Source organism: Aulostomus chinensis, chromosome 23 (genome assembly GCF_037954235.1).
Source record: "Aulostomus chinensis isolate RoL2024-O1b breed Wild chromosome 23, RoL_Achi_v1.0, whole genome shotgun sequence".
NCBI lineage: Eukaryota > Metazoa > Chordata > Actinopteri > Syngnathiformes > Aulostomidae > Aulostomus > Aulostomus chinensis.
In genome coordinates this window covers 19,493,840-19,521,675 of record NC_141342.1, presented here as the reverse complement: position 1 = coordinate 19,521,675, position 27,836 = coordinate 19,493,840, and the positions used below count along the sequence as shown (strand labels likewise).

Here is a 27,836-nt window from a genome sequence, read left to right as displayed (position 1 = left end):
TGAAATGATCAGACTGTGCAGAACTGATCCCCGAGATCAAAAATGTGACGTAGTCATTACAACAAGGCATATATGATTGAATTTTAAAAAAAAATCCAAACTCCAGAACAACGATATTTTACAGTGATTTCAGCTGATATATTAGTGTCAATGTTATGTGTATCTAAATAGGTTTATATTCATTTATCTATCAACAAAACTGATAAATATCCACCATCCCTGGTGTTTTTGATGTGCTGATATCCCCAATTACATGAAGAGTGCTGTAATTAAACAAATAAAAACTCGTTTCCTATGTTTGATGCATTATTTATGTCATGAGGGGTCACAGGCTGAAAGAGATTCCATTAAATCTTGATTCACTTTGGTTTTTTGTGCTTTGAGGAAACATTTGAGCTCAATAGAAGCAGTTCATGTGGAAGATTTTGTGAAAACGCAACATAAATTACTTCAAGGGTTTAATGATCTTCTTGAAATTTTGTAAAATTGAGCGCAAACACACTCAGTCACACCGCATTCATCACAACTGGTCATATTCTTGAGCCTATGACTGGATTTATCATATCTGACAACAGAATTGGGTTCCAAGGTTGTCACGTGATGAGGAGGGGTGGTTCAACTTTCCCTCTGGCTGGAAAAAATGTTGAAGTAAAAATTATGTATTTTTTTCAATAATATGAATAAATACTTTGAGAATAAAATATGCCAACAATAAAACTATTTGCTTTCTTTAAATCATTTTTTTAAGCCCAATAACAAAATATACAAAGATACCCTTCAGTGGTGCAACCACCAGGGGGCAGCATTATTTCAATCATTCAAACTGAATGACCTTAAGGAGTTCTGTTGGATTCGGTTTTAATCTTTTTTTTATCAGCTTTTAATACTCGCACACACAATATTTAGATACCAAACGGCCAATTATTAATGAAAACGACTTTCACAGCACATAAACAACTTCCTCCGGCGCTTCAGTGGGACAAGCTTTGACTTATGACATAGATCGTCTCGTCTCAAGCTCAAAAGGGACTAAGTTGTCATTTGGACTTCATCAAATTCCCTCAATAAGTGCAAGGAAATATAGAATTGCATCAGAGGACGTTAGCCAAAAAATGTATGTGTTTCATGGGAACAGCCTGATACACAGTTACTTTCCCAGCGTTTCTGTGAGAAAACTGATTTTTTCAAAAAAACAACTTGTGCGTATACACTTTGCCCCGATAAATCCGGCGAGGGCTTTGATCCAGGGAAGCAAAAGAAACTATTTTATTTGCCTACACCTTATTTTTAGTGCAGATTTGAATTTGAATTTGGATTTTAACTTAACTTTACTGAGATGTGCTGCTTGCAAGAAATTTCTTTATAAACTTCAGCTGAGATTGAAATCTGGGGTCCGAGGGGGTCTGAGATGACAGGAATTCAAGTAGGATTCTGCCTTTGATCTTGATATGGGAGAGAAAAAAAAGAACTGCAGAGTGGGTTTTCATGTTCCGCCCAAGCGAGGTTGTACAAGTTCATCAACACACATCTCAACCTTGTTGCATCACAAAGAGTTACCAGCAGCTGCTGTCAGCGCACAAGTGAGCCAGACCCTTCAGGGTACATCAAAGTGTATTATTTTTACATTTTCTTTTTCATTGTAGTAGTTGTGCCCCTAATACTGCGGTAACAGTAGGAACTTTCCATTCATTTTTTTTCCCGGGGAGTACTAGAAGTGCGACACCGTTACCATAGAGACCAAACTTCAACAGCGGGGCGCCCCGTTAAAATGGTTTGTTTTGGCCCGTTTGTACCCGTTTCTGATGCTAAATCTGTACATTATTTGTTGAAACTTGGATAAAAAAATATTACACATTGATACTGGAACCACTAGTGGCCAAATATCTACGCTTCAAAGAGCTAATTAAACAAAATGTACGTCGCTCGTGACCTTTAATTATCAGTTGTTTCTTAAATTCGCAGCGTCTCTAATTCGTTAAAAGAAAGTGAGAAAGAAAAACGGGTAAGCCTGTGAAACATGACACTCATTAATGGGAAGTTATTGTATTTCATACCTATTAAATTAATGGAGGAAGTAAATGCGGTAGCATGCTTTTCCTCTGCTATTATTTATTCGTTTAACCATGTTAACTATCTCTTATTTGCCGTCTGTAACTTGTCTGTTTTCCCTGGGGGGGGGGGGGGGGTATTCACTTTACCAGCTTTGTAACGTACATTTATGCGCTTCGACTCTTCACGTAGTAAACATGGACTCGGAGTATGTGAAGAAGCATCTGGGGAAGTGTCTGACGGAAGGACTCGCCGAGGTGGTGGAGAGGCGACCTGTGGACCCCATCGAGTATCTGGCCCACTGGCTCTACAAGTACAACGCCAATGCTGAGTATGACGCAAAGGTAAACCGATAGTTTGTTTTCTTGTCACTAGGAGGCAGCATTGAGCCACATAGAGGGAATCCATCCACCCATCCATTTTCTACCACTTATCCTGTTAAGGGTCAAGTCAAGTCTGTTTAATTTGTGGGGCACCAAATCATAACAAAAGTTCTCTCATGACACTTAACAAGTAGAGCAGGTCCAGCACCACTCCTTCAGTGAACCTCCACCCAACAATTCTCCATCAGCAAGCACATCCTGCAACAGCAGCCACCAGAACCTTCCTTGTAACAGGCAGGAAGGTGGAGCAGATCCAGGTACTGATTCTGATTCAGTTGTCATCTTCTGACTAAAATTCGCTTGAATTCAAGTCACATTTAATTTTTTTTAATCATAAGTCTCATTCAGTCAACAAAATCTCTTGAAATGTTCATTTCATTTCGACCAAAATGTCACAACCTTTAACAAACATGCAAAAATTAGACAGTAAAATGTAAAATCTGACAGCATATCAAGCTGTTAAACGGAGCTCGGTCTTCTTCCATCAACATCACATTTTTCAATATAAAACGGACAACTGTCTGGCATTATTTTGTTGTTGATACGTACATTTATTTAAGTAAAGACATTTGAATTGTTTTCACCCAGGAATTTATTGGAATATTTCCTCACTAGAGTTAATCAGACTTTGTCATCTCAATACTTCCTGACTGATCCCACCCACCAGTTACAGCTCCCAGCTACTGAGCTGTTAACCTCTCCAGTGCCACCACCTCAACTACCACTGCAGGGCCAGGCGTAGACGTCTGACCTCCTCAGGCTGAAAAGATTTAAAGCCTGTAGTGGCAGCAGCAGCCTGAACCCAGTCACCTTTTACCTGAAGCTGAGTTTCTGTTAAAAGAGCCCCCCTGAGTGTCTGGCTATCGTTTTCTGCCTCGGTTGCTTTTGAAATAAAAGGTCGGGCCAGTTATAAAAGTTGTTCATAGTCATAAGACTCATATGACTTATTTACAATTGTAGAAAAAGGCTGATTTGGATCTTCTGGAGCGGGCGAAGGCCTTGGGTCAGGAGAAGCTGAAGGAGGAGGAACCGAAGATCAGCGAGGCCTCGGCAGAGACTACACAAGTATGTTGATTGTGTGTGTGTTTTATAACCGACTAATCACAAACTTAGCTTTCATTTACTCTGTTCTAACACCTCTTGCCTACTAAATTACTTCTGCTACTGGACTGACAGATAAAAGTTTCAGTTCTTCATTCTATTTTTAGTTTGGTCTTTAAAGCTTAAGCGCAGCACTTTTGTCTCCCTTTTCTGGCACTGATAGTTATTACACACAGCGGAGGCGTGTACTTGCGTCACAGTCTCCAGCGTGGCCGACTCCTCGGGAAATGTTGCAGCTGTAAAATCGTGGAAAAATGTGTTTTTAGCGTCACACAACCCCGCTAAAATAACTCATTCAATGATCAGAATTTGATTTATTTGGCTTAAAAACATTTGGAAAGTTTAGAAGAGTCACACGAATAAACTATTTATCCATATTCAAATTATCAGAGGGCTAAACTGGAGTAGCCAGCTAGGCCAGCATAAGCCTGTGGTGTTCTGTTCATATAGAATCCTCCCCAGCATGGGACTGTTGCCATAGGCACAAACTCCAAATACTATGAAACGCAGATATTAACCAACCCTCTAACTCCTACTTTCAGGTCTTCAGTCACTTCATATTGCAGTTATAAATCAACTCTCTACCTTTGGTCACTGATAGTCTTCACAGGATGTTGTGTTGGGGAAATCCTTCCTGTGCAGTTACCTACATTCTCCACTAGGTGGCTGATACAACCTTGTGAAGTCGTTTGATTGGCCATGCAAAGAACAGGTGATTCCATTTATGCTAGCTAGGTCCACCTGCTGCCTGTCGTAAGCCCGATGGAGGGAGTTGAATGGCGTTGTGAGGCGTTCAGACGTTCTGACTTATTGCTCCAATCAGATCTTTTTAGTTCACATTGTTAGAAGTGATGAGATCAGTGGTGTGGATCAGATTTGCAAAAATCTTTGCAAAAAATGTTCTCTGCAGTGTTTATTTTAAAAATACCTCATGTGCTATTTAGAACCCACAATGCAGATCTCTGAAAAGGAACCTGTAGGGTTGGAAGCACCTGCAACAGAAGCTCCTGAAGATGTCAAACCTGTGAGAGAAGAAGAACCAAAAGCCTGATCCAGAAAACCAGTAGAGCACAGTTGAAGAGGTGTGATAAGATAGACTCTGGTTGACTGCGCCAGAGATGGCGGCGTAAATGTCAAGCTTGCAATCAGTGCTTGCTGAAATAAGTTCAAAATATAAAAGAAAGTGAGTAAGGGGAACCGAGGAAGGATGTGAGAGAAAGCTGGGACGTGATGCCCTTCTTCATGAATACTCTGGGGCAGGCTGACAAGAAAGCAACAGAACATCGGTATTCCCAGCCTGAGAGGGAACTTTAGGCTTCTGTGTTGATAGACCATCTACAAATATAGAGACCACAAGAAGTTTCAAAGACACAGCAGGACTTTGACAAGCCCCTCCGATCTTTAGTGCTGAACGTCCTTCAGTACACGTGAAGATGTGTGGCACTCGTGTGTGAGAGCCCCCGTGATTGGAGAAGAGTGCTGGCAGAGGCTCCAGAGACATGTGCTAGCATGAAGGGCGGGGGTGGTGTGTCAGCACCATCACCACGATTAAACATGCACTCTACCTGCTGTGCCACGGTCAGGAAGCTGTGGTTTGGAAGTTTGTGTATTTTCATTGATGATTAAATCTTGGAGTTCCCCATTACCTGCCTGCCTCCTTTACCTGCATTGGGCTCTACTCACCTCCTCCACTACACCACCTACATCTTAGTACATCTGCAGGGGCAGAACTTACGCTCATATTGTGAAAATGAGCATGTTGTAACTCATGTTTCAAGAGATAAAATCCCAAGGGAATGCAAAGTTCTGTACTTGGCTTTTGATACCTAACCAGTATTTTAGCGATGGCAAACATGAAGGCCCCCAACAGGGCAGCGGCTAGGAGCTTCAGTAGAGACTCAGAAGAGATAAAATGACTCATCAGTGCAGAGTGACAGATGTTTTGAGCTGAATAACACACACTTACAAGCCTGAACTCCATACGATGTTGTACATACAAACAACAGCGTCTTTTTCTTGTAAATCATATCATGTTTGTTGCATCAGGGCCTACTCCCTGTGACCACTAGGGGGCGCTATGGCCTGCATTTGCCTCCAAGCTGGGACTCTTATTAAATGTGTGAAGTTTAGAAAAGACCTGACCATCTGAACTCTAGTTACATCAGTTTCTTGTTCTATGGTGAATATCAGTGGAAAAAAAGATCAGCATAGTTGTCAGTACCTCAAGACTGAAGGACAAACATGGGTGTTGCCACCAGGTGGCACTGTAGCTGATGTGACCCAACATTTACAGGTTTCTTCCTTGGCCCGTTCTACACCCTTCCACCATGTTTGGTGAAAATTGGCCTCCTGGTTTTTGCGTAATGCTGCTGACTGAAAAACAAACACCATGGACACCTTAGAAATATTAAAGGTTAAAAAGTAGACCCCACTGTGCAGGTGGTGGTGCTGCTGGTGGTGGTGCAGCTGCTGGTGGTGGTGGTGGTGTGTCACAATCATGTGATTTCACTTCTTTTGTTTCTGCGACCTTTCCCCTGTCAGTCTACATCTTGTGCATGACTCACTTCTCTTGATGTGGACTTTTGCTGGTTGAGGTGCTGCTGCTGCTGGTGCTGCTGCTGCTGATTGAGGTGCTGGTGGTGGTGGTGCTGCTGCTGGTTGAGGTGCTGGTGGTGGTGGTGGTGGTGGTGTGTCACAATCATGTGATTTCACTTCTTTTGTTTCTGCGACCTTTCCCCTGTCAGTCTACATCTTGTGCATGACTCACTTCTCTTGATGTGGACGAAGGTCATCACTGATTGATGATGATGTTTACCAGGCAAAGGTTTCCAGTGATGGAACCAGTCCAGAATCCCATGCGGAGGCTGGTGACTCCTCTCAGTCTGAAACCCTTGGTATCGATGTCAAAGGCGAGCCTGCAGAGATTCCTCCAGAGAAAACTGAAGAGGAGCCAAATCAAGGGGATAAGACAGAGCTGAAGCCAGGTAATGGCGCTGTGGAGGAGACCAATGAGGTGAGCAGCAGTCAGGAAAGTAAAAAGGGGGTGGAGCAAGGTGATGGCACTGTGGAGGACAAGACAGAGGAAGCTGGCAACAGTCAAGAAGATAAAAAGCAGGCGGAGCCAGGTGATGGCGCTGTGGAGGAGACCAATGAGGTGAGCAGCAGTCAGGAAAGTAAAAAGGGGGTGGAGCAAGGTGATGGCACTGTGGAGGACAAGACAGAGGAAGCTGGCAACAGTCAAGAAGATAAAAAGCAGGCGGAGCCAGGTGATGGCGCTGAGGAGAAGACAGAGGAAGCTGGCTACAGTCAAGAAGATAAAAAGCAGGCGGAGCCAGGTGATGGCGCTGTGGAGGAGACCAATGAGGTGAGCAGCAGTCAGGAAAGTAAAAAGGGGGTGGAGCAAGGTGATGGCACTGTGGAGGACAAGACAGAGGAAGCTGGCAACAGTCAAGAAGGTAAAAAGCAGGCGGAGCCAGGTGATGGCGCTGAGGAGAAGACAGAGGAAGCTGGCAACAGTCAAGAAGATAAAAAGCAGGCGGAGCCAGGTGATGGCGCTGAGGACAATATTGAGGAAGCCAGCAGCAGTCTAGAAGATAAAAAGGAGGCGGAGCCAGGTTATGGCGGTGTGGAGGAGAAGACCGAGGAAGCCAGCAGCAGTCTAGAAGATAAAAAGGAGGTGGAGCCAGGTTATGGCGGTGTGGAGGAGAAGACTGAGGAACCTGGCAGCAGTCCAGAAGATAAAAAAGAGGCGGAGCCAAATGATGGCGCTGAGGAGAAGATCGAGGAAGCCAGCAGCAGTCTAGAAGATAAAAAAGAGGCGGAGCCAGATGATGGCGGTGTGGAGAAGACTGAGGAGGCTGGCAGCAGTCAAGAAGATCAAAAAGAGGCGGAGCCAGGTGATGGCGCTGAGGACAATATCGAGGAAGCCGGCAGCAGTCAAGAAGATAAAAAAGAGGCGGAGCCAGATGATGGCGCTGAGGAGAAGACCAAGGAAACCAACAGCAGTCTAGAAGATCAAAAGGAGGCAGAGCCAGGTTATGGCGGTGTGGAGGAGAAGACTGAGGAGGCTGGCAGCAGTCAAGAAGATAAAAAAGAGGCGGAACCAGGTGATGGCGCTGAGGAGAAGATCGAGGAAGCCAGCAGCAGTCAAGAAGATAAAAAAGAGGCGGAGCCAGGTGATGGCGCTGAAGACAATATTGAGGAAGCCAGCAGCAGTCTAGAAGATAAAAAGGAGGCGGAGCCAGGTTGTGGCGCTGTGGAGGAGAAGACTGAGGAGGCTGGCAGCAGTCAAGAAGATAAAAAAGAGGCGGAACCAGGTGATGGCGCTGTGGCGGAGAAGGCCGGCAGCAGTCAAGAAGATCAAAAGGACGCGGAGCCAGGTGACGGCACTGTGGGGGAGAAGACTGATGAGGCCGGCAGCGGTCAAGAAGATAAAGAGCAAGATGAGGACAAGGTGATGAGAAAATGTCTGCTTTCATCTACCAACATTCCAAGTTGAGTTCCAAGTGCATTGATGAGTTCTTATTTACTTGCTGATTTAAGTACAGAGCTAATCACTCAAATGCTGCCTCACAGTTGTATCCCTCCTCCAACCTGCCCTGGTGCAGGTTACACCAACGACCAGGTGCCTGTACGTCTACAATAGTGTTCTATCTCACCACTGTTCTCCAGGGGGTTGATCAAGGGGAACCTGAGCAGACGGAACCATCAACCCCCAGCCAGCAGGTTGACCAAGTTAAAACTGATGAAACCCAGGGGCCACATGACGACCAGGGGCCTCCCATTCTCCGACCCCAGGAGAAGGTGATGGTGATCACGCGCTACTTTTATAAACACACTGTCTTGAATTTATTATGATGAGAACTCAGTCTGAGGAGTTCTTCTGTTTCAGAGGGAAAAGATGAGTAGTTTAGGGAGAACAGACGCTAGATGGACGCTGTGTTTTAAGGAGCACGCCGACTTTTTGGGGAATTCACTTGTTGTCCGTCCTCCCCAGAGCCAGACAAGAGGATCGACCCCCTTCTCTCCACTGGACTGCATTAGAGAACTCAGACCCACAGAGATCTACTGACTGCATGTTAGCTTAGCACAATGCATGGTAGTGGATTGGAAGTGTTAGCATCAAAAGTCATCAAATAAATAAGTTTCAGGACCTTTGTTTGTCCAGATGTAACTGTCCTCCTCCTCATCCTCTCACACAAAGTCAGCCATGATTAGTGGCAGCACTCACTTTCTAGTCTTGAACAAATGACAGTGGTATGCTAGCACTTGCCACCTGCTTCCATTCATTGTGCTAAGCTAACTAGCCGGTCTGAATCACAGAGGGGAGAAGGGCATCTATCTGCTTGCCTGCCGGATGGCCAATCAGCATTTCTTTTTCCCCCAAAAGATGACGCGTTCTTTGAGGAGTGTCAGGCAACATGAAGCTGAGAAAAAGCAGGTGAGGGCAAGGAAGCAGAAGAAACACCAAAGCCACAGCTGACGAGATTAAGATCGTCTCGCATTTCCAGAAATAACCAGGATCCAGGGGAAGAAATAAGGGACAGGCTGAGCAGAGGCAGACTGACAGAACTGTCTCTGGCTGGTTCCTCTTCGCTAATGAATCTGGTTTCATGACATCATTTTACCAAAAGATCGATGCACGTGACACGAATAAACATGGCGATTCTGAGGCAGCAGCAACCCCCCCGAGGGAAGGTCCCGAAACACAGCAGTCACTTACTGTTGAGCAGCAGGTGACAGAAACTGAACCAGAGACACCCGCATCAGTCCCTCCTCCCCCTCAGGACCAGGAGAAGGTGAGCTCATTCAGTTCTTCTGTCACTACACTCGTACTGTTAATCACAGTGTTTGCCCTCAGACTGCAAAACCGTGGCTTCCTCATCCCGTGACTGAGGGAGTCACAAAGAGCCTGGACATGTAGGACGAAACGCCTTCTTTGTATTAAATTTGACTGACTCCTATTTTATATATTTTAGTGCAAAAATCTATTCTTTTTAATAAACCGTAAGATCCATAGTTTTGTCTGATTCGTAGCTTGGATGTCATGTGACCTGCCAGATTTCGCTACTAGACTGGACATACCAGACACATCTCTTTTCTTAATTTATATTTCGTTCTGGAAGACACGCGGGTCAATACTTACCTGGAGGTGATTTGATCACTGCGTTGTAGGAGACGGGGGAGACCCCTGATAGCCTGGCTCCAGCCGGGAGTGAGGAAACAGAGGAGGGGGCGGTAGATGGGACGGGGCCGAGCCAGGCTGCAGAGATCACACAAACCCAACCTGAGGACTCAGCTGACAAGGAGAAGGGGGACCCTGGAGGCCAGAGGCCAGAGGTGATATTTAACATTTGTAAAAACGCAGTAAATATGTTTTAGTTTTTCGTCTGTGCTTCTTACACTCAATATTTGGCAAAGTGACCAAGAGCTGTGTTTCCTTTCAGGAAGAAGAAGAAGAAGAAGAAGAAGAAGAAGAAGAAGAAAAAGAAGCAGCTCAAACTTTGTAAAGTCACTGTAAATTAAAGCGCATCTTTGACAAATAAAAGTAACCTGAGTTTTGGTTTGGTGTGGATTAGCAAATACAAATCAAGCGTTCCAAGCTGACACTTGCAGGATAATGCAGGAAAATACGTATAAAATATATATAAATACACATATCTTGTTTTAAAAAAAAGAGAAAAAAGAAATGGAATCTACTAAAAGAAATATATATGAAAAGTTTTTCATCATATTCCTTTTTCTTCTCAGTTACGAAAAACTAATATTAAAGTTAAATTTTAATATTTCACTGATTTGTTCTCTTCTTAACACGAGCTTTTCTCCAAGTGTTTTTATCTGGATATTCTTTTAAAAACAAACTTGGTTGCAACACATTAGCCTTGACAACAAAATATTAGACGGTCCGCCAGGAGCTTAGAATTATATCAGAATTGTGACATAACATTTAGATGGAGAACATTTACTGATAATTCTGACTTTTAAATCAAATAATTTGCACTTTCAGCATAATTGTAACCTTTTATTAATCTTATATATTTGGTCACATTTTTATTGCAAAACAACAACAACAACAACAAAAGTCTTTTTACCGGCGGTCGTTGGCTTCCATATATTACAACATCATCACCGAGGTGGCGGTGCCGCTTCCGTTGTCCTCGGCCGGCAGTGACCTTTGACCTGGGGGAGGACCTGTGGGAAGGACCGCTTCAGAATTTATCTTCAACACTTTCGGTGACTTGCACACCAGATGACGGCGTTGCTTATCACGCACGGCTGCGTCTAATCACGTCGTTTGACCGCTACCAGGCCGAACAAACCGGAGCCGCTGCCGGAGACTTTAAATGCGCTGCCAGTAGCCGCGGAGGGGGACGCGCGGAGGAGGAACATGGGGCTCCTGGTCAGCGCCGTGGCCTCCCTCGGTGGCTTCATCGCCGGCGTCATGAACTTTTTCACGGACATGTTTCTGACTCCGCCGCTGAAAGCGACTCTCAAACATTTAGAGGCGACTGACCTCAAAACTCTCTCAGGAGGTAAGAACCGCTCCTCTCGGTCCGGGCTGGAGCCGGCAGCCGCTTACCGGAAGGTTGGGGTCAGTAGGTGGCGGTGGTCAGACGTTTGGAGGAGCCGGAAAACCAAACAGACAAGAAATACGAATGAAGCAGGGGTCAGACCTGGACTAGATCACCAAAACCACTATACCTACAGGGTCAGACCTGGACGAGATCACCAAAACCACTATTCCTACAGGGTCAGACCTGGACGAGATCACCAAAACCGCTATACCTACAGGGGTCAGACCTGGACTAGATCACCAAAACCACTATACCTACAGGGTTAGACCTGGACTAGATCACCAAAACCACTATACCTACAGGGTCAGACCTGGACGAGATCACCAAAACCACTATACCTACAGGGTCAGACCTGGACGAGATCACCAAAACCACTATACCTACAGGGTCAGACCTGGACGAGATCACCAAAACCACTATACCTACAGGGTCAGACCTGGACGAGATCACCAAAACCACTATACCTACAGGGTCAGACCTGGACGAGATCACCAAAACCACTATACCTACAGGGTCAGACCTGGACGAGATCACCAAAACCACTATACCTACAGGGGCAGACCTGGACTAGATCACCAAAACCACTATACCTACAGGGGCAGACCTGGACTAGATCACCAAAACCGCTATACCTACAGGGTCAGACCTGGACCAGATCACCAAAACGCTGTTTTAAATAAAACGTCAGATTTCTGAAAGCATTTATGTATTTGAGGAGATGCTAATAATGTGATTTCACTGCATTTTCCACATCAGTCCAGGTCAAAAACCACTGTGTAGTGGGGGTCAAAGCTGTTCTGGGTTACCAAGCAGAGCACGCAGTTTCAGTTTTGTGAAATGTTGCAATATTGTGGATCAGTGGTGACGCAGCAAGTGTGTGTGTGTGGGTGCTGGGTGACTGAGTCATTGTTTTGCTGGAATGTTCCGTGTTCAGTCGCTTTCTCAACTCTACTGTAACCCTCTCACCTCATTTCTTCACCCAGAAGCTAAGACCATCAAAGCCAAGGCCCTGTGGGAGCACTCCGGCGCCGTCATCATGGCTGTGCGGCGGCCCGGATGATTTCTGTGCAGAGAGGTAAAGTCGACACAGCCTGACCATTGGTTCCTCCTCCATTAATCCTGAGTCGGCTTGTCTTTTATTTCTCCTCTCAGAAAACAAAAGTCATTATCTGTCCTCATCAGAGAGGTTCTGCTCTCAAGTGTTCACATTTACGCTCGGTGACGTGATCACTGGAGTCATGACGTCCAAACAATGAGACAAGCCTTTCTGATATCTACTGGAACGTTTGCTCCAAAACAGGCACAACATACTTGAACACCAGATACTGCAACTACAGAATGAATGTGATTACGTGTGTGTATACAGTCATAGTAATAAAAACATTAGGAGAATAGACTTCAATAAAGCCAAGAATCAAAATGAACGGTTAACTTTAACTTGCAATCAAAAGAGAAAAGCAAGTGAAAATCTAAAGGGAAGCTCTTTATAATCAAGTGAAACGACGAAAAAGCACATCAGATCTGTTATACATCAAATGGACGGTTTACAAATGACGAAGCGGGTTTTTTTTTTTATGTCTTCGTGTGTGTGTGTGTGTCAGGAGGCTTCACAGCTGTCCTCTCTGAAGCCCCAGCTGGACCAGCTTGGGGTCCCCCTGTACGCTGTGGTGAAGGAGGATGTCGGCACCGAGGTCCAGAACTTCAGACGGTACTTCATGGGGGAAATCTTCCTGGATGAGAAGGTGAACTGATGCAGCAGTGACGTGTGTGTGTCTGATGCAGAGGTTGACCTTCAATCCAGATCCAGCCAGTGGCTGCTCACACTGGAGTCATTGAGGATGTGTGAGGAATTGCTTTAGATCCGCATGAAACTCTCTGGGCTCCTTTTGTTGCAGAGGCGCTTCTATGGACCCCGTGAGCGGAGGATGGGGCTCTTGGGGTTTCTGCGTGTCGGTGTGTGGCTCAACGGCCTGAGGGCCTTCAAGGATGGTTTCATGGGGAACGTTTTGGGCGAGGGTTTTGTTCTCGGAGGGGTCTTCGTCATTGGACGAGGACAGCAGGTAAACCAACAACAAAAAAACTTGATTCATAAACGGCTCTTTAGCCCAAAGGAAGACATAAGCATGAATATTTATAATTGAATGCATATATTTATTTCTGTCCTTCTGTTAATAAGGTAGGCGGTCCTAACATCAGCTTAAATCCTTGAGTGGGCGGATCAGCTGACCCATCCTGCTCTAGGATGATTAAAGGGCCACCAACCTCATTCAAAGTTACAGAAATGAATGCATGAAGAAGAAATTCAGAGTTGGTGAAGGTGTAGAAGTCTAGCAATGCAGAAACTGCCCAGTTTCCAATGACCAATCTCACACGTCCAGTCTTTTATTCATGGCGTCATGTCCTTGCACGGCAGAGGATCAGAGTGATAAAGCCAGGAAACATGGAGGCAAACTTCAAAGAAAGTTCCCTTTTTTTTATTACAGGGAATTTTGCTTGAACACAGAGAGATCGAGTTTGGAGACAAAGTCAACAATGAAGATGTGATCGCAGCCGCAAGGAAAATCCCGCTGGAACTTCTGGCTCTCGACAGGAAATAACGCCTCATACGATTGTGATCTCATGTCCGAGGGCTGCAGGAAGTCTAACTACCATGTAAATGAGAGGGATTTTGTTTGAGCAACCGGATGGAAGGTGAACCGTTTGAGTTCGACGCGCTGGTCTCGAGTGTAGCCGGACGCGTGTTGTTGTGGTGTGACTGCGACTGAGAGAGCGCCTGAGTGTGTTCATGATGGTCTGTCTCTAAACTGTTGAGGGAGCAGACCTGATATCCAACACTTGGCGTGCCTCCGGTACTCCTTCATACTCCTGTAACTCCCCGGCAGCTCAGAGACCTGCCGCCAATAAACCTGCCGGCACTCCAGATCTCGTTCTTGTTGTTCATTCCCACTTGTTGGCACAATGAGGCCGTTAACACTGCAGGGATTCACACAATCACCATCAGAAGCCATTCGCTCCTGAGTTTAAACTGAAAAGGCTGCTTCCGCTCATGAAGTCTCTTAACTTTGAGGAGGAGTGAGGTTAATACAAACACATTGGAGCTCAAGTGGAGCCGGACGTAGCCTGAGTCCGGAGGGTTCCTGAGGTAGTGTGTAGGTGTCAGGTTCCCACCACCAAAAAGGTTTCGGTTCATCCTTCAGTCGCAGTGAACATTGGTGGCAAATTTGACCTTCCTGAAAGTTTTCCAGAAATTTAGTATTAAGCATGAGCGTGTGACGGGAAAACACTCACAGGTAAAATAGACATCCTCTCGCACTCCAGGATGGGGGGGGGGGGGGTCAAAGGTCATTTTACAGACAGAACCACAGTGACGCCATAAACTTTGTCGTTTAAGTTTTAAGCGTCCGAGACTGTTTGATGGATTCAAGAAGCCATTTGAGCGCCACACTTTCAGCCTCAGGAAATCAGAACGTCCTCCACATTTTAATGACCCAGGGTTTGGTCAGGTAATGGTGAAGACAAATGGCAGATTAAAACAACTGTTGTAGGTGGAGGAGGGGAATTTCCTCTGCGGCTGGAGTTTTGACCAAATAACCGACTACAACTCGTATTTGGAGAGATTGTCTTGCGTTACTCGAGTGGACCGTGCGAGTTTTTAGCGTTGGACTCCCTGAGACGCTGCCAGTTGATTGGCATGTCCCTTGTCCAGTCAGCTTTCTCTATTGGAACAAGTCAGCCAATCAGCGTGGCCTGTGGGCGGAGCATGTTCGGAGGCGTCCCAGGTCCCAAGCAGGTGCGCTGAGTTCTTTAGCTCAACATGGATCCACGCAGGTTGACACGCCGCCAGTTCAGTGGATTTTCTCTTTATAGGATGAACGAACAGGATAGGAAGAACAGGTTTTAGTTTCCTCTTCATGTTAGTTAGGAGGACACACCGGAGCAGCTTCCTGCGCGGTCTGGAACATTGACAAATATGTGGTAAGCAAATCGTTTGGCGTGTTTATTTGTTTGCACACCGCAACAACAACAACAAAAAAGTGAGAGAAGTGAGAACCGAAGTGGTCATAACACGGTCGGGTACCTCAACGTATGTTCCGGTAATTACACGGTATATGTCGTCGACACAATGTCGCTGTCCAGGGTGCTGAGGGCTTCGGATACGGGGGGAACCCCTCGGTGACGACACACCATTGCGGGTTAAGTTTAGTGCCACGTAACCATGGCAACGCACCATGTGACATCCCGACTGGAACTGGCTGGGATCTGAGCTAAATAAACCTTTCAGGTCCTACTTGAACGGCCTCTTAGTAAATAAATTTGCCACTCTACAAATAGTATCATTCCAGAAACACAACCGCCAAAAATAAAAAAAAAAACACAGTCTTGAAATGCTGGACTATTAATGGAACTAATGAGAGTGATTTCAAGTTTGGCAAAGGTTTTTTTTTTTTTTTTTTTACATTTAAAGTGAAATTTTGAGGGAAACCAGGTGGATTTAAAACCGAGCAGTCGATTAGTATGTGATCACCTGAGAAAAATGAGGTGAACTGATCGGAGCCTGCTGACTCAAACCACAGAGCTCCTCGTCCATTTGAGTTAAATATCCACTGAACGTTGCCATGCGTTGTTGGGGCCGCGCGCTCGTGACTTCGTCCTTTGAAAGCATGGAAAATCCAGGAAAGGTCTGTTTCGTGAGTTGTTTGTGTGCTTATTGATTGCCCAACCATTGATTCGTCCTTGAGACTCAGACAGGTGACAGAGATGCATCATGGGAAGGAGGGGACCAAAGTGTGACTCCAAGGGGAGTCGGCCATCATGTCCCCCAGCAGCTGGAATCAGTAAGCTGGAGCGTCCTGCTCTTCCTCTGTGCTGTAGACGCTCACACTGCAGTTGTGGTATTTCATGTACTCGCCAGCGTCTCAGTCCTACCTGAGGGTCTCCTCCCTCTGCTCCGTGCCGCTGTAGACTCCTCCACTCGAAGCTGAGTGTGTGTATGAAAGGGGACCCCGCCAGCCTCCATGGCTCACTCGTCAGACCCGTCCTACAGGGAGAAGACCCCCGGGACCCAAGGGTCACACACAGCCACACGCAACCTTTTACGGAAGAAGGAGCAGCGCCGGCGAGGAATCCGATCCTCCTCACCCATGGGCCGGGTCATCCTCATCAACTCTCCTGTGGATGGTAGGATGCTGTCTGGAGGTGTGGACAACGCTGCTCATTTTGGTTTAGAAGTCAACACAAGACAAAGAAACGTTGTTATTTCTTAAAAATGTAGGCGTTGATTAGCTTTGATGAGGTGGCTTCAGCAAAGATGGCACCAACAAGCTTTACTTCCAATGGCTTTACAATCTAAGACTTGATCATTAAAGCAATACGCCAACTATTCGTCCATCCTCCCCAAAGCGGAGACCTGGTTGTTAGTTAGCTTAGCACCATGAATGGTAGTGGATGGGAAGTGTTAGCATATGTTAGTCAATCAGGTTGGTGTGGCAGACACGCTTCTAGTTGTAAACAAACGACAGTGGTATGCTAACCCTTCCCACCCACTAGCACTCATTGTGCTAAGCTAACTAGCGGTCTGCCTGTCCTCATGCGCACACACACACACACACACACACACACACACACACACACACACACACACACAGGATTTTCTCTCTGGCTCTGAGGAGGATGGACCATATGAGTAATACCCAAAGAGTCGGCGTGTTTCTTCAAGACGTACCGACGTGCCGTCATGATGCTTTCAGGTGGCGATGACAGTGAGGACCTTCATACAATCACCGTGGATAAAAGTGTGGATGGCAAGCTGGGCTTCAGCGTGCGTGGCGGCTCCGAACACGGCCTCAGCATCTTTGTCAGCAAGGTGGAGGACAACAGCACTGCGGGTGAGACGTGGGGAGGATCAGATGGGAGGAGAGTTTGAGTCAAGTTGGGAAACTATAAAAGAGCAGTTGTGCTGGTTTCCAGAGGAGGCGGGGCTGCTTGTTGGGGATAAACTGGTGGAGGTGAACGGCATCAGCCTGGAGAGCATCACCATGAGCAGCGCCGTGAAGGTGCTGACGGGCAACAACCGGCTGAGGATGGTGGTGAGACGCGTCGGCAAAGTCCCCGGCATCCGCTACTCCAAGGAGAAGACTACCTGGTGAAAATAATCAAAATCAGTGCTTTAAACTGTTTATCAGTGGGAAGAAAAGGAAATCCAGGAACTGAATGATTTAGCTTCTGTTCCTGATCCTACTTTATATCAGGAGGAGCGTTTTTAAAACCAGAGGCTCGGCTGTGTCCGGAGTTACGTTTCTGTCTCCATCAAGCAGTCAGGAAGAGCAGACCTGTGCTCAACAAAGGCATTTGACTCTGAGTTAGTGAAGGTCAAGTACAATTAAGAATGCATTAAATAGGAAGAAAACTTTTCTGTGGGTCCAAATGTTTGGGATTAATCAATTGGAGGTTAAATGTTGAATGTTCAGTTAATTGGTAGATTTTCATTGGATTAAACATTTGTTTTATTATTCTTTTTTTTTTTAAAACAAAAGCTTCTGTTTGCAGGTCTGTAACGTAAGTTGCAATTCCAATTTTTAATATAAAAAAACCTAAGTCATATCATAAAGGGGACTGGTGGTTGCAGCCTTACAGCGGTGCGCGTGATGTATCTTCCAGGGTGGATTTGATCCACAGGCGAATGGTGGTGGAGGAGAGTGGAAGGACGCCGTCAGACACCAGCTCAGCCAGCGCCCTGCAAAGGATCGTGCACCTCTACACCACCTCTGACGACTTCTGCCTGGGCTTCAACATCCGCGGGGGAAAGGAGTTTGGTTTGGGCATTTATGTCTCCAAGTAGGTACCTTCAGGCTGGAGGCCAGGCTGCAAGGAGCCTCACACGTAGCTCTTGATTCTCTCTCCTGTCCCGCCGCCTCAGGCTGGATCCTGGTGGTCTGGCAGAGCAGAACGGAATAAAGATGGGGGACCAGATCCTGGCGGCCAATGGCATCAGCTTTGAAGACATCAGCCACAGCAGCGCCGTGGAGGTGCTGAAGAGCCACACGCACGTCATGCTGACCATCAAGGTGTGGGTGGCCGCGTGTAGCTTGTGTAGCTTCTGGATATTTCAAATGCAGATATTCAGAATGCAAATGGAGTACTGCAGTATTTTTGTAGTCCAACCTGGAAGTTCGCCTCACCAGGGGTTCCCTCTACCCTCTCCTACTGACAGACATGAGTTCTGTGGCAAACAACCTAAACATTTTGTCATGGACGCTTTGTTTAGAGTCTGGAGCGCTCGATGTTTCCTCTAGGAACATTTTCCAGGCTCCAGAACTCATTCGCAATTTCAGCCTCCTGAGAATTCACAGCTTTCCTGGCGAAGCTCAGAGTTTTGATAGGAACAATAGAACTCTGTCCTCATTAAACTGCAGAGTGGTTAAGAAGACGAAAAGAAGTCAGGATCTTCGTCTTTAATGCCGGGCCTCATTTATGAAATGCTCTTGTTCACAAATTTGCTCTTAAAGGACTTTTTAAACCCTCAGTTTAGTCTCACAGGCAGGAAACAAAGCCTGATAGCGGCGTGAGGCTCCTCCCCCTGACATCTACCGTGCACGTCCTGTAGACATCACAAGGAAAGACACGTCAAGAGGAGGGGTTATAAATAAGTGTCAGGCTTTGCTTCCTGTTTGTAAGACAAAATTGAGGGATAAAACATTGCTTCAGTGTTTAAGAACATCTGATGATTGAGACGCGGCGTAAATAGAAGTTGTTTCACTTGAAAGTCAAGATGTTGAAGATGAAGCATGGCGCCCCAGAATGATTCTTCAGCAGGCACGTTTCATCTTTAATTCCCCCTCACACAACAACCAAAGAACCACCTACTCGTCACGTCACGGCAGATTTGGTGCGGCGTGTCCGACAGCTGGCACGCAGTCGTAATATTCCTCGCTCACTTTACTTGCCGGAGGTTGGGTTTCGCGCTGTGAAAAATAGCCAAGCGGTGTGCATTATTCACCAGGCAGCAGGGATCAGGTGCTGATCAAAGCATAGAGCCGTGTTTTGTGTTTGGAGACATCTCGCTCCAGGTTATTAGAAAGTCGAGAAGGGAAATGCGTTTCTCTGAGACGAGCAGGGGAGTCTGGGGTTACTCTATCAAATATTGCCATCTCATATAAGTTTCAAGGTCCTGACTGTACCTAATTTGCATATCTGTGGCTGTATCTTGACAGGAAGCGGGACGATACCCTGCTTATAAGGAGATGGTGGCAGAATACAGGTGGCTGAATAAGTGTACGTATGGGTTTTTGTTCCTCCAGTGACTCATGAACGCCGCAACACTCCGGTGACGCCGTGAGGACCTGTGAGAAATATAAGGTGGTTTGATGCACGTGTGCTTGTGTGAGGCCCTGCTGGGGCGCAGCCAACTAGCAAGGCATCCGTTCATGACCTACTGTTACCGAGCAGGTGTTTGCATTCAAAAATGTATCTCGCAGACTCCAGACTGCAGATGAGTTCAGCGTCAACATTCCCAGCCAAACGTATTCAACGATCGGCGTTCCTCATGAGAGCAAAGTGGGTACCGTGATCGTAAAACAAAAACTGGACTTCTGTTCTTCCTCAGTGGCCAACGGTTCTCAGAAGTCTTCCTCCCAGGGCTCGGACTCCAACTCCTCGGCCTCTTCTCTGTCCTCCGGGACCCCGGTCAGCTCTCTGAGCGGCCTGTCTCAGGTCATGTTCCCCCCCAGCCTGACGTTTGGCACCGACATGGTGGACGTCTGCATCTCCACTGAGGACCAGAGGTTGGAACTTTTACCTGCTTTTTTTTTGGGGGGGGGGGGGGGGGCAATTGATGAAAACATGCTCTAAAGTGCCCTCTTGGGCGGAGCACAGTGCCCTCTTCAGTGGCAAGAACGCTCTGTATGTGCCCTTTTTTTCCTTTTCGCCCCCGCCCTTCAAAGAGTCTGTGCACGGCGCTGCTTCAAAACACTTGAGGAGCAACAAACCAACTAACAGGGTTGTGTACTTGTCAGGCTGGAGTCAGAGCGCTCTGAGACCGCCATCCAGACGGACCCATCCTCTCAAAGGACGGGTGAAGAGACCACTCGCAGCCTTGGACCCACCACTCTGCTCAGGGACACTGTCATCCGTGGAGAGGAGGTCCGAGGGAGGATAGAGTCCACCAAGACGGCGGTGCTGCTGGCTCTCAGCCGCCCCAGCAGACCCATCACCCGGTCTCAGAGCCAGGTCACTGTGGCAGGTGCGTCAACATGAAGGTGCTGAACGTTCCAGAACTGTTGAACCACATATATGATCCTCTGTTGATGCCCCAACGCAGAGGTCAAGCAGAAGAAAGAGAAGAAGCAGAAAGAAAAGGACAAGGAGGAAAAGAGCACCCTGCAGCGCTCCAAGACCCTGGTCAACCTGCTGTTCAGGGGGGGGCGCAGGAGGGACACTTCAAGAGGACGCTCCAAGTCTCCGTCCACAGACAAGGCCAGCAGAGGTACATTCTTCGTTTTATTTGAGGGGTTTAGAGCGTCGACTCACTCTGTTTGGGTCTCACCTACCAAGAGTCTAGAGGTCCTCAGACGGAGCTCAAGTCCAGAACAACCTTCAAAATTGTTGTTTTCTCAATGAAGTTTGGTTCAAGCGGCAGAAATCCTCCCTCGGACTTCTATTTTGATTCCAGAGGGACAACAGCTCAGAGAGATGCCAAATTCAGAGATGCTGGGAGTGGTGGAGGACATGGCCCACCGGCTGCTGACCGATGATGAGGTGGCTGCAGTGATGAAGGCTTGTCGCAGGGTAGGGAACTTTGTTCATGACATTTTTCAGTTTGTCGACTTTGTCACGCCAACTTTTGCTCCTGCAGGAAGTCGTGCGTTTCTGTGTCAGCTCTCTGTAGTCCCACCTTCCACCCACTTGGTCATGTGGTTTCATAGAAACAATTTCTTAAGGATTACATCATGCTAATCTGTTTGAGAGACCTGTTATTCTATTTAGTTTTAAATTCATTTTGTCTGATCACAATTCATGGACTATTAAATATTACATGCCTGCAGGTTGTAAATTATTCTCACCGCTTCTTGGATGTTTGGTTCGGATTTCAACCAAATGGAGTGAAAACTGATCGCCTGATTAGGACGAAAACACAAAGAATCCTCAGCGAGGGTCCAACTCTTAATTAAGTGCATCCAAATTAAAAAGTATTGAAGTCTTTTTAAAGACAGAGAAAATCCAAGACTTTGAACTGGAGGCTCTCCCTATAAGCTTGTTAGCATCTTCTTCACACTGTCTTTATCAGCTGGGTATTAGAACCCTTTCATTCTCACTGCTCCATCAGTATGTGGCAGAACACGCAGTGGAGAACCTGATACGCCACCTGCTGGCCATGTTGGACCGGCCGGAAAAGCTGCTGCTGCTGAGGGAAGTCCGGTAAGGAGGGAGGGAGGCTACCTGATGTAGTGACACCTGTCATAATGGAGGAAGTGACTTTATAACAGCCTGGGTTTTTGTGTCCATTACTTTGTGCACCAACATGATTCTGAAATAGTAAATAAATAAACCCACATCGGTGCTGCGCTTGGAGAGCAAACCAGTGGAGTTCAGTATGAAGGTGGAATGTTCTGTTTCAGGGCACTGCTTCCTCCCTCCGACCTCCGAGTTTTCAACAACATGGTGGAACCAGTTGAGGTGGAAGCCTACGATCTGCTCAAATATCGCTCAGGTGCGACTGTATTTCCTGTCTGAATCGCTGCGGTGTGACGCTGCGTCACGCACCCTGACCTCCTTCTTCCTCCCGTCTTTACATGCTAGTCCGAACGCCTCCTCTGCGCTCTCCCGTGTCTGGTCGGGTCCCCAAACGCCGCCTCATCACTCCCATCCCAGGTGGGTTCCTGTCACAGTCGAGTGCTCAGACAGGAAACGTCAGTCGCAACGCTGACGTGAATAAAAACATTCCATTTCTCCTCCAAATTAACAGGCTCGTTCTCATGGGTGAATGTCAGGAGAACGCAAAGCAAAACAGCCAGAACGTTGAGAAAGTTTTTGCTCTGTTTTGAAGCGTTGCTCCTTTTTCTTTTGTGGTCCTGTTTCAAGTTCCTCCACTTGATTGTTTTCCTGTCTTTCATTCAAGGTGTTCTCCTCTTCTACTCAGTCCCTCTGTTGTTTGTTGCCCAGAACCCTGAAGAACGTGCTAACGGGAGGTTTGTTCCACTCCAGATTACAGGGGGGGCTTTGAGCTGCACAGTGCCGAGGAGGTGCAGCGAGAGCACCACCTGCTGGAAGAGCTGGAGAAGCTCAGTCTGTCTGGGCCGAGGTTACCAGTGGAGAGACCCCACACGTCCAGGTGCTTCACCCCCCTGCTGGACATACCAGTGGACGGGTATCCCTCAGAGGCTTCAGACCCCAAACCCTCCTCCTCAAGCTCCCTGCCTCCCAACTGGCTTCTCTCCCACAGCCAGGACCCCCGACCTCCACTCAGAACAGACATCGGCACCATTCGCTCTGTGCACTTCGACGAGGTTTCCCTGCACTCCTCCTCAGACAAGGGGGACTCACACAGAGGAAGACCCCCCTTCAGGAACGGCTTCTCCAGTGGAGAGAGAAGTAAAGAGACGGTGTTCACGCTGCAGAGCGCCCGGCACAGGAGTCGCCCGCCGCTGTCACAGCTGTTCAACTCAGGCGGGCAGATGAACGGACACCAGGCTCCATGTGAGAACGGGCTCAGCGGCACCGAACCGGAACCGGAGTACGAGCTCCAGACCGTCAGGATCTCCAAGACCAAGCAGTCGTTGGGTAAATTAAAGACCAAATACATCGAATAAAAAGGGAGAGGAATGAGGAAGTTTATGAAATGGGTGTTAAGAAGTGGTTTAAGAGAGGAAATCTGTAATTAATCAGTTGGATCGATGGTGTTTCTAAAAAGAAACCATTTATTTATAAATGTTCTGTAAGCACAACCCAAACCACCAGAGAAGGAAGACATCTTTGAGAAGAAAGTGCTGATCAATGTTAGCTAAAATGTGTACTTCACCACAATTAGCAAGTACTTCTACTAATTAACTCAAACCATGAATAAATACTTGAAGCCCAAATGCTTGTGTGGACGTTTCAGGCATCAGTATTTCAGGCGGGATGGAGTCCAAGGTTCAGCCGGTGGTGAAGATCGAGAAGATCTTCCCCGGAGGAGCCGCCTCCACCTGTGACGTTCTCAAGGTACCGTGTCAATGACCTCATCGCAATCAGATAGGAGGTTCTTGTGTCTGACCTGAACTCTTGGTCCCCAGGCTGGATTCGAGCTGGTGAGCGTGGACGGCGTTTCGTTGCACGGAGTCACCCATCAGCATGCTGTCGACATCATCCGAGAAGCCTTCAGCTACAAGGCCAAAGACCCCATGGTGTTTGTGGTGAAAGTCCCCAGAAAACTCTGAGAGGACGCGAGACACTCAGGAGGAGACTGGAAGGACGCCGTGTTCACCAAACAGCAGGATTTAAGTGACACTTCGCCTAAAATGTCAATTTTGCCTTTCGTGTGTGGCAAGCTCACGGCCGAATCGCTTCTTCGCGACCCTGGCGAGCAGGAAGAGCCAGCCATGTGTGTTTAGCTTGAGGCTAGTGAAGAGGACAACAGCTAACACACCTGTCCGAAAACACCTGCCTCCAAACCCTCAAGGGCATCATCCTGTACGATCCACATCGGCTTAATCAAGCCGCACGACCATCAATCCCACTTCCTGTTAGCCACTCGTTCACGGTGGCGTAGCTCGCGCGAGCTGCTCCCAGCACACTCAGAACTCTCCATTTGTGAGTACCTGAAAGGCACAGCATGCTGTTAGGGTTAGTGATGGCTTTAACACCGACACACGCCACGTTTTGGAATAACGACTTGGACCCTGTTGAGTCTCCAAGCTGTGGCAGGTCATGTGATTTCAAACAGACAATGAAGAGAGGAGGACAGTTCAGCATCATTTTGCGTCCACGCGTGACGAGCGGTGGACTGAATGCTTAAAACAGCCTTGCATGTTTTGGATGGCGGGGGGGGGGGGGGGGGCCACCAGATCTGTCAGATCCCACAGACGTCCTCATGTCTCACAAACATCAAAAATAAATCATTTTAAATGCTGTGGGATCATTTAATCATTTATTCTCGCTCCCCATCGGACACAAACGCACACAGCCGTCAAGTTGAGTCTTTATTTAAAAACATAAGTTTGTTCAAGAAATGTACAGCATGAAAATATACATGTGTCTTCATACAAATATTTATTGTGGACTACAAAATTATAACCGAGGAACCAGAACAAACATCCACATATACATGAATGTAGAGGCGTTGTAGTGTTGGAGCAACATTGCTTTGGTCTATTCACAGTGGCTCTTTATCACGTTGGCTTATTTACACCCGATGACGGTTCAAGCAGCAGTCAGTGTCTTCTTCTGTGGAGTGTGTGTGTGTGTGTGTGTGTGTGGGGGGGGGGGGGGGGTAAATACACAGATCCTACATTGCAAAATGTTGGTGAAACAGTCGTGAGTTTTCACCAGAACATAACTCAGTGCATAAGTTCCCTCTTGTAATGATGGAGCAGCCGATGACGTGATAACCTGATTTTTGATGATGATAACATAACTGACCAAAATATATGAATTAAAAAGCTGGAGGCTTTTTTTTTCTTCTTCTTCTTCTTAGGTGCTCTGAGTGATTTATTTATTTTATTCTCAGTTCCAGTAACATTTTGATATTTTTCCAAACCTCTTACCCTGTAATACGTAGTTACCTATGAAATAACTTTACTGGTTTGGATATTTTTATGAAATTAGTGAGGTCTTTTAACCATTTGCTGGTTGTTATTGGTTCATACACCGGGTTCAGTTATTACACTATCAGCTATCACCCCATCAAGAATGAGGCGACATCAAGTTATTGATCGTTATCATGTTGTCGGCTCCCACGGGCCTCTTGGAAAGGCAGTAAAGTCTCTAAATGTCAGATAGAACACACTTGTATTAACTCTATGTACATAGCAGGTTTAACAAACTCACTGAATCAGGTATTAATAAGCACACTGAGGTGTAAGACTTTGGACCCCCCCAGTCACAGCAGGACCGGGCCACGTGGTCTTCATCTGTTTGGCCGGCGGAGCCACAGAAAAATCCTCCTCATGAAGCTTAAATGCTAAGCTAGCTGGGCTCTTCACCGCGCTCCCGACACCAGGAGCTAACGGGGTGCAACAAACAAGAGCCGCAGACATGGCCGCTGCGTCATGGCAACAGACGATGACGTATGATATGGAATAGAGGTCATACTGCTCCGTACTGAAGCATCTGCTCATCACATGGTCCCCCCCCCCCCAAAGAACTTCAGTGTATCCAATGAGGCCCGATAACCGACAGGTGAAATACGCATTTCACTGAGAGACACAGACGGGGGCTTTTCCAACCCTTGGAGGAACGCGGAGGCGCACGTCACTAAAATGAATGTCGAGCTTTGTGGTTTGTGAGCGCAGAGACGTGTTTGTAGGTAAATGATAATGAGAGATTTTTGACAGTCAATCTACAGGTGAGGTCAAGTTTAACGGCTTCAATAAGTTTGACACATTCATCGTGAAAAGATGATGGGGTGAGTCTGGGGGGGGGGGGGGTCAGGTGGCACTAACCTTGCCGGGCAGCTGATTCCATCTTACCGGGTTTCAAGTTATGTGGTTGCGCACAAATGTGGTTCGGCCAATCATCATCCTTTGGAGAGAAAGGGGCGTGGTTTAGAACTGAGTGTTTCTCCCTCAGAAGGGCAAAGGACACTGAAAGTTTTTGCTCTGTGGAAACGTTTCCACTCGTCGACCGGCTGGCCTTTTGAATCACTGCTGACTGGTTGAAGTAAGCCCGTGATTGACAGACACTTCATCCAATCACCTGCCAGGTATCTGCACTTTTTTGTTTTTGTTTTCCCCACACGCTTCTTCTGAAGGACTTAATTAACTTTTCATGGAATGAGCCTCAAGCTAATCGATGCTCATCAGTTTGCTCCTGCCTGCTAATGAAACAACAACTCCTGCTGAGAACGTTCCTGGAACCTTCACATGGGGATGTTCTTCAGACCTTTTCAGACCAGAACGTTCTAGCTTGTGTTCACGACCCTCCATCACCAACACAACAACCTGCTCCACTGTTCAACTATTTGAGCAAAAACGCAACAAAGCACGACGCCAGCATTAGTTTGCTGATTCACTCACTGATTGTCTGGTGTCCACTGACGTTACAGTGGACTCTCAGTGGAGTGTGCTGATGAGAGCGGACTGCTGATACCGAGTGGGAGGTAAGTGTTGAAGCCAGCAGGCAAAGTGGAGTCACCAGCAGCTCCGGAGTAGGATGGTGAAAGGTCGATCCGTGTTACTCACACACAACCGGTCGCTGACGAACGCCTTAAACCCGGTGCCGAGCCCCTGCTCGAGAGCTGAGGTGGCCTACAAACTAATTAGCTAATTAGCTTCAAAGTGGGACTCCTCAGAGACGAGAGCAGCGCAGGCAAACGTAACGGGACGCTTCTACTACCTCTGCTGAGGAGCAGCAGGAGGAGCTTCTGTGCTTGGTGCTGCTGAGTCTTAAGCCAGTAGGAGTTCATTAAAACTACCGGGGAGATTTTCATGGTGCCTACTACATTTTGGGGGCAGGTCCAGGAATTTTTGTTTCACATTATTTAACATCGCAAGATCTTAGGATATAGATGATATCTCGTTGCCGCTGCCCTCGTCCTCCTCTACATCTACAGTTAGGAAATATTTCATGAACCTTTATAGGAATATAGAAAGGGCACATAGGATGTTGTGGGTTTGTGTGTAACACACAATTTTCCTTCCCTTCTGATCAGATCTGTGCTATGTGGGTGGAAAAAACAATTTAGTAGTGCAAATGAAGAAAAGATGGAGAGATACCAGGATCAAATTTCCGTGGCCGCGATCTCATCAAAGTTGATCTCGTTGCCGCTGCCCTCGTCTTCCTCTCTGCTCTCCAGTTCCTGACTCAGCTCCTGCAGCAGCTGCTCCAGCTCTCGGTTCCGGCGATACATCTGCACATAATTCTGCTGCAGCTGCTTCTGGTAGCGGATGACTTTGTCCTTTTCCTCCTGCCATATCCGGCGCTCCTCCTCGAAGCTTCCCGATTGCTGCTCGGCCCGCTGGCGCTCGAAGGCCAGCTCTGCTCTCATCCTGTCCATCTGCACCTTCATGCCCTGAAGAGCCTCTGTGCTGTTCTGCCGCTGGGCCTTCGCCTCGTCGTTGTCATAGGCGAGCAGCTGCTCCTCGGCCTCCTGGAACACCTGACACTGTCTATTTCCTGGACCCTGGCTAGCTAAAGCATCTCGGAGATGAACGAGCTCCCCCTCCAGGCGACCCACCTTCTCTCTGAGCAGCTCCACCTCACTCTTGCGGCGCTGGAGCTCATTTTCACACACCTCCAGCTCCAGGGTGCGTGTACGAGTTGTTCCGTGGGCTTCCTGGAGAAGGACCTGGGTGTTGGTCAGCTCACCGCGAGTCTCTCTGAGCTGACCCCGCAGTGACACGATCTCCCCCACACGCTGGGCCAACTCACCCTGCACCTCTTTCAGCTGCTGCTTCAACAAGGAGATTTCCCCCGACTTCTGACACACCTGAGGGCAGACAAACACGCAGCTCTTGGATAATTATTAGCCGTCAAGTAGATCGGGCTGCAAATGACAAGTATCGTCTCTGTGACCTACCTTTGACCTGCCACAATTATA

At 47.2% G+C, this 27,836-nt stretch overlaps 4 protein-coding genes, 1 long non-coding RNA gene and 1 pseudogene across 17 annotated transcripts in view; 3 read left to right on the top strand and 3 right to left on the bottom strand.

Moving 5' to 3' along the window:
* Positions 1-9,699, bottom strand: part of scn4aa (sodium channel, voltage-gated, type IV, alpha, a) — a 36,893-nt gene extending 27,194 nt beyond the window's left edge. Inside the window, exons 1-2 of the mRNA XM_086196340.1 lie at positions 9,679-9,699; positions 3,723-3,769 (exon numbers count right to left, since the gene is read on the bottom strand). The gene's annotated coding sequence lies outside the window, so the exon portion shown is untranslated. The remainder of the gene's footprint in view (positions 1-3,722; positions 3,770-9,678) is intronic.
* LOC147239935 (uncharacterized) lies at positions 1,705-10,818 on the top strand. Its single transcript, XM_086196376.1, has 10 exons — positions 1,705-1,771; positions 1,963-2,002; positions 2,242-2,393; positions 2,567-2,689; positions 3,393-3,497; positions 6,352-7,986; positions 8,205-8,336; positions 9,167-9,331; positions 9,708-9,872; positions 10,783-10,818. The coding sequence occupies exons 3-10, from the start codon at positions 2,247-2,249 to the stop codon at positions 10,816-10,818; spliced, it is 2,508 nt and encodes an 835-aa protein (XP_086052502.1). The 5' UTR covers positions 1,705-1,771; positions 1,963-2,002; positions 2,242-2,246.
* Positions 10,737-14,029, top strand: LOC147239934 (peroxiredoxin-like 2A; annotated as a pseudogene). Of its 2 annotated transcripts, none has more exons than XR_015111666.1 (5): positions 10,737-11,065; positions 12,094-12,182; positions 12,709-12,849; positions 13,003-13,167; positions 13,591-14,029. The product of XR_015111666.1 is annotated as a peroxiredoxin-like 2A, transcript variant X2 (transcript). The 2 variants fall into 2 exon arrangements; XR_015111665.1 differs by having other exon boundaries at positions 10,741-11,065; positions 12,091-12,182.
* On the bottom strand, positions 13,272-20,326 carry LOC147239933 (uncharacterized). The gene is made up of 3 exons (XR_015111667.1): positions 16,830-20,326; positions 15,186-16,315; positions 13,272-15,060 (listed from the first exon to the last, which is right to left on the bottom strand). It is a non-coding gene; the product is annotated as an uncharacterized LOC147239933 (long non-coding RNA).
* LOC147239932 (PDZ domain-containing protein 7-like) lies at positions 14,876-24,570 on the top strand. 6 transcript variants are annotated; one of them, XM_086196342.1, is made up of 17 exons: positions 14,876-15,082; positions 16,152-16,285; positions 16,855-16,992; positions 17,075-17,249; positions 17,765-17,941; positions 18,024-18,171; positions 19,318-19,378; positions 19,710-19,887; positions 20,119-20,345; positions 20,424-20,588; positions 20,775-20,890; positions 21,429-21,520; positions 21,721-21,812; positions 21,902-21,973; positions 22,307-22,882; positions 23,202-23,302; positions 23,374-24,570. In XM_086196342.1, exons 1-17 carry the CDS (start codon positions 15,078-15,080, stop codon positions 23,515-23,517), a joined length of 2,601 nt encoding a protein of 866 aa, XP_086052468.1. In that variant the 5' UTR covers positions 14,876-15,077; the 3' UTR covers positions 23,518-24,570. The 6 variants fall into 6 exon arrangements, with proteins under 6 accessions (XP_086052468.1, XP_086052470.1, XP_086052467.1 ...); XM_086196341.1 differs by having other exon boundaries at positions 14,877-15,942; positions 16,070-16,285; XM_086196343.1 differs by lacking the exon at positions 16,152-16,285 and having other exon boundaries at positions 14,877-15,082.
* LOC147239931 (leucine zipper putative tumor suppressor 2 homolog) overlaps positions 24,267-27,836 on the bottom strand; it is a 31,227-nt gene continuing 27,657 nt past the window's right edge. For 5 of the 6 annotated variants that reach the window (XM_086196348.1, XM_086196351.1, XM_086196352.1 and 2 more), the window contains one exon: positions 24,267-27,725. In XM_086196348.1, coding sequence (XP_086052474.1) covers positions 27,018-27,725 — 708 coding nt within the window. In that variant the 3' untranslated portion in view covers positions 24,267-27,017. The remainder of the gene's footprint in view (positions 27,726-27,836) is intronic. The other variant, XM_086196353.1, reaches the window with a different exon arrangement.